This window comes from Tachysurus fulvidraco, chromosome 11 (assembly GCF_022655615.1).
Source record: "Tachysurus fulvidraco isolate hzauxx_2018 chromosome 11, HZAU_PFXX_2.0, whole genome shotgun sequence".
In the NCBI taxonomy this organism is placed as follows: Eukaryota; Metazoa; Chordata; class Actinopteri; order Siluriformes; family Bagridae; genus Tachysurus; species Tachysurus fulvidraco.
In genome coordinates, this window is record NC_062528.1 from 6,479,683 (window position 1) to 6,490,006 (window position 10,324).

Sequence of the window (10,324 nt, forward strand, 5' to 3'; positions counted from 1 at the left end):
TTGATTAATATTGAGTTAACAACATTAGACAATTGATGCAACATTTACAATAAAAATAAATATAAATAAATAGTGTTGTCAGTTAATGTAAACCGACTACATGTTCAATTTCTCTAAACACATTTGTTTTATGACTATTATAAACACTCTGTAAAAACCCGTAAATACAACGCATCATCTAAAACAATTTAAAAAGCAGATGGATGTCTACAATGTGAATCTACAATCAGTTTTAAAACCAAAGTTTCCCAAGTGGAACAATAAATTCATGTTATAAATTCAATTGTAATTATTTAAAGAGGAAATTTTAAGCAGCCTAAAATTACTAACCTGCTAAGAAAAACCAAATATTTTTGCTTTGCTTGTGTAAGACTAAATTAGATGCAGTACAACAGTAATGGTGGTTTGCAGTGATTTGTAGATGTAACATCTCACACTACGTCCATACCCAGCCCTCGAGCTACAGCCGCCAGCGCTCTCACTGCCCCCGACTCCCTCCCTGAGTCTGATGTGTTCTCTTGATCCCCGTTCATCTCCGTCACTGTGCTCAGTATACAGTACACTGGTGCTCTGTCCTTTACCGCACCGTCATTGTCATTCATAAGCACCGTCATGGAAGAGGAGGAGGATGAAGACGAGGGGTAGGAAGACTGTGTTGGAACATCGTTCATGCTTTCTGCCTGTAGCGCTGGTCTCTTAGTCTGAGAAGTCGAGCCCGAGAGCTTGCGAGGTGTGCGTTTTTCTGCCATGTTCTTTATTAGCTCTTCTGTTACCTCAACGGTCTCGAAACGCACCATGTTCAGGCGCAGGTAGCCGTCCTCATCTTCTTTATACCTGCTCATCATAAAGAGATATTTAGTCAAATACAGGACATGACTATATGATTTATGACTATATAAAAAGGACAACACTTCAATGGGTATTTTTTATATAATATTTTTATTCTAAATTGTATATTCAGTAATCATCAGATGCAGACCAGGTCCGGAATACAGTAAAGTATTGAAAAACATTGTATCGGAGCTGATGAACATTTTGAGAGAAAACCCCCCAAAATATTTTGTATTATCGGCTTATTATCCAATATGTTTATGTAAATTCATCAGAACAGGCTAAGGCAACAAGTGGTATCGATATTGATATTGTTCTATCAAGCTATACATTTATAGATAAATGTGTGTGTATAGATGTGGCAACACTGAAGGCAATTCATAAAACCGTGTAGCTACAGCTTAAGAGCTTCAGTTAATCTTCACATGAGAGTGAGGGGAAAAAAATGCTTGTTGATGGTTGAGTATTTCACAAACTGCTGATCTCTTGGAATGTTCACCCACAGCGGTCTCTAGATGATGGTGCAAGAAATTAAATGCATCCTGTGTGTGAAAACTTTGCAGGCTGAAACACTTTATCGATGAGAGGGATCAGAGTAGAATGATCAGAATTCTATAATAACTCTCATAAGGTCTCTTTTCAACCATGGTGAGCAGAAAAGCGACCGCATCATGGTCCACTCCTATCAGCCACAAACAGGAATCTGACACCATCATGAACAGAGTCTCATTAAAAAAAAACAGCAAAAGACAAGGTGATTTTTTTCCCCCCAGATTCGGCGATTCTGTGCCCATATTAGTCTCAGATTCTTGTTCTTATCTGCCATGCACTGCAGGTTCTGATGTTGTGCATGCTGAGATACTACTCTTCTCAGCACAATTGTAAAATGTTATATATATAATTCCACCCACAATACTGTCGCTCACTCAAAGTTTCTTTTTTCCTTTGCACCATTCTGTGTAAACTCTAGAGACTTGTGTGTAAAAATCTCAGGAGATCACCAGTCAGCAGTTTCTGAAAAATTCAAACCAGCCCATCTGGCACCGACAATCATGCCACAGTTGCCAGTTTGTCACCGAGATCACATTTTTCCCCATTGTGATGATTGATGGGAACAGTAACTGAAGCTCTTCAGCTGTATCAACATGATTTTATGCACTGTGCCGCTGACACATGATTGGCTGATTGGTTATCTGAATAAATCTGCAGGTGCACAGGTGTTTCTAACAACGTTGGTGGCGCGTGTCTATGAACGGCATAACAAGTGAAGGCAAAGTGTCTTTGACGCCCTCTAGTGGCTGAGTGCAATACAATTTTAACTCCACCCATTCTCCAGTAAGTGAACGGAGAATGACCCAAACGTACATTTCAAGTTACAACCCCACAAATTATTTACATGAATCGTTTTCTGTCAATTTTACAAGATATCAGTTAACTCTGATATATGTCACATTATTTTTCTGTACGTTACAAGAATTTAACCAAATTACTTGACGATAAGTAAAAAGCCATGATTGATGAGGTCATTGATCGATTTGGTGCAGTTATTTTTCCAAGGTTCTGAATCTCTTGAGAGCTCTGTAGCAAAGCATTGTCTTGTTCTGTTGTATACTGTTCTAACAGACCCTCAGTGAGAAGGTCCTTGTAGTTTTCAGTATCTTGCTCTTTTTGATGTGCTAGCTAGCTCCAGGGCTATCAAGTGTTACACATTGAGAGTGACAGTCACGCATTTTGGTCTTTTCTCACGCTTTCCCACCACACATTGTATTTCTCACGCAGAAAAACTTACTATTTATCATATATTTAATATTCCACAGCACACAAAATGTATCTGTCTGCACTGCAGTCTCTATGGAACCGGGCAGGAATAAATGAGTCCAAAAAGGCAACAAACACTTACAATAAACAACAGCAGTCATAATCTCTCTCTCTCTCACACACACACACACACATGTAATCAGTGATCCTGGTGGAACAGTTTTGTGTTTTTTTTGGGTTTTTTTGGTGCGCCGGTGTGTGTGTGTGTATGTGTGTGTGTGTGTAGGAGAATGTCACTCTTGCCTGTCTTCAAAACTTGAGAGCCCTGTAGCTTATCATTGCTATTTATTAGCAATCCATGTTCTACACAAGCGAAATCACAAACCAAGGCAGTTAACACAAGATAACAATCTATGATTTACTGTGTGTGTCCTTATCTCATGCTTGAAGTAGCTTGGTAAAATGACCAAGTCTCTCCTTTTTAAACCAACACCGCAGACAGAATTAGCATTGTATAAAAGAGAACTTCTCTATTCAAATGGGTAACCTGCTTAGAGCTAAAAACAAATAAACTAATAAAACATGGAGACCAGCAGATCTTTTTTAGTTTAAAAAAAGATTTTGTAGAGGAAATGAGGGAAAGTGTTTACCAGTATATTTGTCACAATACGTCAGTTACGTCAGCTAGCTAGCAGACAGGAGCTCATTCAATCATGACTCAAAAACGACAAAAAGGTGGAAAAAAAAAAAGATTACTTGCCTGGAATTTACGATTTTATATATTAATAACTTTGTACTTTGCTCATCTGTGCTCACAGAATGAAGAATGACCAACTTGGTTAGCTAAGAGTTGGACCTAGTGTCTGACTAGCATTGTGTACTGCTTATGCTTTGGCTCCAATTTTGACCTACTGAGTAAACACAGTTAACGTAGCAGCTCGAGACATGAAGAAGTCAGAAAGAGGAAAGATTTCACAGACTGTTTTCACCGAGTTAAACTTTGGTTATATCAAACTGATGACATGACATTAAAAAAAAAAAGTCAACGACAAAAACAGTATATTTAAATGTGAATGGACTGAGAGGTATGATTTCATTCTCCCTGAATCACGTTCAAAACTAATGTCTCATCATCTTTGGTTGTGGTGGTGGTGGTGATGTGCCACTATAAAACTAAATATAGCCAATTCAAATTGCATTATTTATAAGCAGTCAATGAATCATTGATGGTAAAGCGTTAAAGGGTAACTGTTGTCTCCATTCTGTCAGGTTAGTTACTTGTCTGAAGAATTTTATGGACCTGTACTTTCATAAATTGAACAACAGTATAATATACGAACAACTGAAGCAAACGACATACCTGAAGCGGGAATGTCCTGATGGCCATTTGAGCTGATGTTTCTTTCTCAGATGAAGGGTCAGAGTGTAACACCATGAAAAGTTCTTGTCACACAGATGACATTTATACCTGGACACCATGTTCCCCTGCTGGAACAGTAATAACACACTGTGTTTAAAATCCAAACGTCTTGAGATGTGAAATGGCAGAAAAATGGTTCGTTTGTGATTATGGTGCCCCCAGCTGGCTAACCTCGTGTACTCTTTTATAATGCTGTTTCATGGTGTGAGCCATGCGAGAAGAGTACCCGCATCCCTCTACCGTGCAGTGATACGCTGCTCCTTCGTTGTGGGTCTCCATGTGCTTCCTCAGATCATGCTGATTCTTGAAGCTGAAGAGCAAAATTAAAATATCCACTCCAGTCCTTTTGCTTTTATAGGTTTATGGGTCAAAAAATAGAAGGTGGGGGAATAAGATGAACATAATCACACTACCTGCTCTCACAGAAATCACAGGGGAAAGGGCGCTCATCACAATGGCGAAATTTGATGTGGATCTTCAGGGTAGAGAGGGATGTACACGTCATGTCACAGAGTGGGCATTTTATGTGATTCACTTAAAAAAAATGGGAAGAGAAAGAAGAAAATAAATAAATAAATAAATAAACAAACAAATAAAGGACCCAGGCTCACACAATGCATGCCCATTGAAATGTTTTGATTCAGTGGTTCTCATTTCTGGTTCTGAACTAACAATTTAGCATTTTTGCCTATTGTTACACAGACAGGAAACGTAACACTTACATATAATTACAAAACACTCCGGCAACACCAAGGAGACTATAATAACAGCAGGAGATAATTACATCCTCAGTGTTGTCTATTTGAGTACTTATTAAGCGTGCACTGTCTTGCCATGTTCAATCATCACATTAATTCACCAGACTCGAAGCTCAGTTGTTTAATCTCGAGGTCTGTAATACCGTATTTCTACCACAATCCCATATGTCTATATACTATCACTTTGATCACTGAGAAAGAATCCAAAACGTGATATAAACTAAAGGCTAACATGCTCTGAAGGTGAACACACCGTGCTGCCGTACGTGGTCTCTCAGCAGTCTTTCATTAGCAAAGCCTTTGTCACAATGAGCACATGTAAGAGAATCTGAAACAGGAAATCAGAAAACGTTATTGAGCAAAATTAACATCAAAATGTCAGAGTGGACTTCGACAATATCCGTGCATGTTTCAGATAAATAACATTTCACTCTCTGTCCTTTGTATAACTCTCAGAACGTCATGTTACCTTGGAGTAGAATCATTAAAACAACAACTTGTTATATTTACCTTAACTAACGTTTCACTCATTGATTAGAGACTATGTAAAATGTAATATTAGCTCCATTTTAGGCTCTCAAGCCAATAAAATCTGGAATATTCTAGAGGATTTTCTGAAGATCATGGGAAGAATGATCTCTTTTTTAAACTAATGTTGTGAAATTTACACACAAGCTGTTTTGGAAAGGACGAGCTCGTTGCTCAGGTTGATACTTTCAGGGGGAAAAAACAAACAAACTACATTTTAAAGAGTTATGAGGCTTAATTTGTACCTAGTTGTGGAACGGTATAGTATGCTTGTAATTACTGACCCTCTGGCTCAGCTTGTCTTTGAATGTGATCAAAGAACTTGGTGTTGCTGGAGAACATGCAGCCACAGGTTGGACAGGCCACCAGACGCTCCTGTGTGTGACTGCGTAGGTGCTCGCGCAGCCGATACTTTATCTTAAAGAAGGCGTCACAGCCTGAAACGTACCAAATCTGTTAACTTAAGAAGAACGCAAATATAATAAAATAACACAATCTTCTGCTGATATTTCCCTGTCTGATACATGCATGTTACCTTTCCAGCTGCAGAAGAGAGCCTGCTGTTGATCGGGAAGCGGCTGTAACTCCGTACAGTGAGCATGCATGTCCACATGGCGGTAAAACCACTCGGGATTGTTAAAAGAACTCTGCAGAAAGAGAAAATTTGCTTGAGTCCCTAACCAAAGTTTTGAGTCTGGTTTCGTCTTCCTCATATCGTCTCAGGGAGTTTTCTCCTCGCCACTGTTGCCTCTGGCTTGCTCAGTAGGAATAAATGAAACATTAATCTTTATCATTTTGATTCTGAACATTTACATTCCAGTACAGCTCCTTTGCGACAACATCAGCTGCTCTATAGAAATAAGATTGAACTAAGGAAAATGTAGCTCATACTAACATCACAGTGTTCCCACTGACACACAAAGCCTTCAGAGATGTCTGTGACCAGGTTGTTGCTGTGCAGATCCTGAGAGCAGCTCGGAAGCTCAGGATGGGACTGGAGCAGTTGAGTCCCGATGAACTTCAGTTTGCTGTGGAAGTTATGGAAGTGTGCATGGGCAATGAGCTCATTAGGACTTCCCATAGCAAGGAACTCACAGCCCTGCCACAAACACTGATAATCGTCTGAAAGAGAAAAAAAAGACCATGCGTTTTGAGATTTTTCTGGCCAAGAACATCAACAACTTCTCACCTGAAGCCATGATATGTAGAAAATAGTGGGACAAAAATCAGAGGGTAGAATATTGCTTTTTAAGTTCTTAAATGAAAAACACAATACCTAGAGCAAGCATCTTGCTAATGCAGCACTTCACATGTGATCAGAGTGTAACTATAACAGCATAAGACCTGTGATGAATCAGCTGTAAAAATCTACTCCTTTTCTTAAGAAAAAGAAGCAACAATGTACAAAAATGATTTTCCGTATTAACTTTTTTTAATTAGGCCTCTAACACTAAGTTGTATTCAATATTTGGATGATTACTTCCCACGTTCATGAAGCTTCATGTCCATGATCCACAGCAGCAGGAAGACGCCTATGATGTCTATAACATGACTTAAACGATTCAGCTCCAGACACAAAAATGCAGGAAATCCACGTTTTTAAACAAGTTCTCTCAACAACCCTTTCTACAATTTTACTGAGGCCACAACCTAAATGCTTTGATAAACGTGTCCCACATTTCTTCAGGTTATTTGTAAGAAAGGTTTGAGTCTCGGGCCAGCAATACCATGACTGAGGTGCCCTTCAGCATGGCACCGAACACCCCCCCCCCCCAATAACACAATGAACACAATCAGCCAACATCTTGCGTAAATTAATAGGAGTTGTAACGCATAGCAACGTGAATATAAAGTAATACCAATAACACTATATTTTGTTATGTTAAACCACTTTTGTTATGTACGTGTATCTGGAACTAATTATCAGGTTGTTCCACTTTTTTCCTGAATGTTCCTCTATAATGAGTGGTGTAGGGAAATGATTATTATGCTTTTTACTCTACTCATGTATGATTTAGCGAATGAAGTAAAACACATGCTTGCTTCGTGTGGACAACGTTTTACTTTGCCGAATAAAAGTATGAAATGTATGAAATGAAAAAATGTAGAAATCCCTACAGACCTGAGACTCCTATGGATTACAAAACCGAGTAAGTTGTTGGCACACGCGGCCAAAACTAACTTTATCTAACTTTGATGCTGTGGTCAGAAACTGAGCAGTGATAAATAAAAAGCAATAAAAACGCATTTTTCAAGAGCTATGCACCTGCATATGAAACATCAAGAGGATGTGTTGATGTAGCCACTAAAATAAACATCGTGCAGCTCAATTTGTACAGGGCAACAATAAGAACCAAATGCCCCTGATTCGTTAATGACCACTAATACCCCACACATCTCTGAGTGTCAGTGCTGTACTGAACATTAACCAGCACATAAGTTCTAACATCTGTCTGGTGCTTCTGTTTCACTGCTAGGTTGCATAAAGGATAGCTGAAAAAATTTATCCTAGGAACTGTTGTGCTCTATTCAGTTATTCCAAAACAATGCATCTATGCAGGTAACTGTGACTCTGTACAACTGCTGGCTGGAGTCTCATCGCCCGGTGGTCACCTTGGATTGAGCTGCAATCAGTGTATCATGGGATTGTTGTGGATGAAGACAGTCATGCCTTCTTTTGAACCAATGTTGTGTCAGTCAGCTGTACGGTCTGGTCTTTATCAGCAAACAGGTCTGTGCTGAACTCAGAGTTTACGATGACCTATTAGTTCCTCAGGAGCGCTCAGCTGCACTATTATAAACTGTTGTAGAAAGGACATTATTTACATTTACACTATTTACTGTAGACTTTCACCCAAATGAGGATGAGGTCTGGTTCCTCTCAAGGATTCTTCCTCATGTCCTCTCAAGGAGTTTTTCCTTGCTGCCATCACCTCCGGCTTGTTCATTAGTGATAGAGGTTAGATATATAGTATCTTATATTTAAAGTTAATCTTTTTAAAATTAATTTTAAACTTTAATTGTATATATTCATTCTTATATTTTCTTCTTCTTATTATGTATTTACTTCTATTTTTATCTCTCTTGTTTCCATACTTTTGTAAAACTGCTTTGAATTGTTAAACGCTTTATACAAATAAACTGAATTGAATTGAAATGTAGGTAGGTTTACCTACGAAGACACAATTTCTGTACCATTTCTTGACTTTAAATGACTTACCCAGCTCTTCCATGGTGTCCCCATCCCCAAGATGCTCCTTCAAATGTACAGACATGTGATCACTCAGCTCCTCCATACTGTGGCCCTTAAATGTACACGATGACCACTCGCATGTAATCACCATGTCGGAGAGGTTTATTTTTTTTGCCATGTTAACCTAAAAAAAGGAACGAGGTAACTTAGTAACGAGGTACCTTAGTAACGAGGTAACCTAGTAACGAGGTAACCTAGTAACGAGGTAACCTAGTAACTGGGTATCTTAGTAACGTGGTAACTTATTAACTTAGTCACGAGGTATCTTAGTAACGAGGTAAAAACTCAAATATGTTCTAGGCATATAACATAAACATATACGCAACGAGCTGAGCTAACAAACCTAAACCATATATTAGCACACTAATCAAATTCAATTCTTACTGTTCATGGGCTGAGTTAAATGTTATTTATTTATTTATTTATTTTTATTTTAAAGTACAAAGATTTTGTTAAAATTGTACTCGATAACACGAACCGAACACTGTTACTCATTCCTTAAAACTGAACTTGGGCGCGGGATAATGGCCGAATCTCAATTCCCCTAGGTTTGGATAAGAAGTGCACTATTTTGAGTAAATACGTTATTATTGGCTGCCTCGTATAGTCCACTAATATAGGCAGCCGCAAACGATTTGAAAAACGGTCGGATTTTTCGTCGCAGTTTGATCGCGTCATCAGGCATGAAAACAAAATAAGAGTTCCCTTGCTTCTGCTTCTTCTTCTGTTGTATTTATGGCGGGTTTAAATAAGAATTTAAATAAGTTAAATCTAAAAAAAATCTAAATAAGTTAAAGGCTAGTTATACGGACACAGAAGATCAAATCCCAAACCGCGGTATGTTTTTCCTGCCTGAACACACCTACTGTTATATTTGAATCAGGTGTGTGAGAGCAGGAAACATTTACTTTAGACTAAACTTTATGCTTTTTTAAATGTCATTTATCATGGGTTTAATTTAGTTCTAAAAAAAATCAGTGCAAAAGAACATATAATACAATAAACAATAAATACAGTAACAATAAAATAAATACTAGGCAGGACACTACACAGCACACACTGACTATAAAGGACAGAACAATCAACTGGCTCATTTTTAAATAATTAATTTGTCAGCACAAATTAAAATGTAAAGACATGTGATCAGAAATTAATTTAAATGATTAGTTAATAATTAATTTTAAATTATTAATTTGTCAAATTTACCCTTTAGAATTTAACTGGTCAAAAATCTATATAAAATGCAGACGTGCAATATTCGAACTGGCCACAAGATGTCCTCGTTTCCAACATCACAGTAGGCGCATACTATATTAAAGGGGTACATTTTTAATAATGCACCCCTTTAATATAGTATGCGCCTGCTGTGAAATTCTAAAGGGTAAATCTGACAGATTAATTGATTTAAATGATTAGTTAATAATTAATTTAAATAATTAATCTGTCAGATTTACCCTTTAGTATTTCACTGGTTAAAAATCTATGAAAACTGCAGACTTGCAATATTCAGACTGGCCACAAGATGTCCTCGTTTCCAACATCACAGCAGGCGCATACTATGTTAAAGAGGTATATTATTAAAAATGTCAATTATTTTAGACGTCAGAGGACAGAATTCATTACCAACTTTTTTCCCTGCCCTGAGTAGAAATAGAAAAAAATGCAGTGGATCTGCTTGCTAGAAATAATTCATGTAAAAAAAAATAAGTTGGTCTAGACCAACATTAAACTGTGAAGTTTAATTAGAACTGAATTTAATTGAAAGATTTCAATGAT

At 37.7% G+C, this 10,324-nt stretch overlaps 1 protein-coding gene across 3 annotated transcripts; it reads right to left on the reverse strand.

Annotated features, from left to right (window-relative positions):
- Positions 1-90: 90 nt before the first annotated feature.
- zgc:112083 (uncharacterized protein LOC550461 homolog) lies at positions 91-9,191 on the reverse strand. 3 transcript variants are annotated; one of them, XM_047820546.1, is made up of 10 exons: positions 8,933-9,191; positions 8,516-8,672; positions 6,191-6,417; positions 5,831-5,942; positions 5,580-5,732; positions 5,021-5,095; positions 4,423-4,543; positions 4,181-4,319; positions 3,950-4,074; positions 91-834 (listed from the first exon to the last, which is right to left on the reverse strand). In XM_047820546.1, exons 2-10 carry the CDS (start codon positions 8,664-8,666, stop codon positions 432-434), a joined length of 1,506 nt encoding a protein of 501 aa, XP_047676502.1. In that variant the 5' UTR covers positions 8,667-8,672; positions 8,933-9,191; the 3' UTR covers positions 91-431. The 3 variants fall into 3 exon arrangements, with proteins under 3 accessions (XP_047676502.1, XP_027029748.1, XP_027029747.1); XM_027173947.2 differs by having other exon boundaries at positions 3,950-4,077; positions 9,027-9,188; XM_027173946.2 differs by having other exon boundaries at positions 3,950-4,077; positions 8,933-9,188.
- Positions 9,192-10,324: the final 1,133 nt, after the last annotated feature.

What these genes read in the sequence shown, in the direction of transcription:
- zgc:112083 (XM_027173947.2), bottom strand. Translation starts at nt 8,666, where the DNA reads ATGGCAAAAAAAATAAACCTCTCCGACATGGTGATTACATGCGAGTGG. An exon ending in GGACACCATGGAAGAGCTGG is followed by an intron (nt 6,418 to 8,515) that starts GTAAGTCATTTA and finishes TTTCTCTTTCAG; the next exon opens with ACGATTATCAGTGTTTGTGG. An exon ending in GTCAGTGGGAACACTGTGAT is followed by an intron (nt 5,943 to 6,190) that starts GTTAGTATGAGC and finishes CTCTTTCTGCAG; the next exon opens with AGTTCTTTTAACAATCCCGA.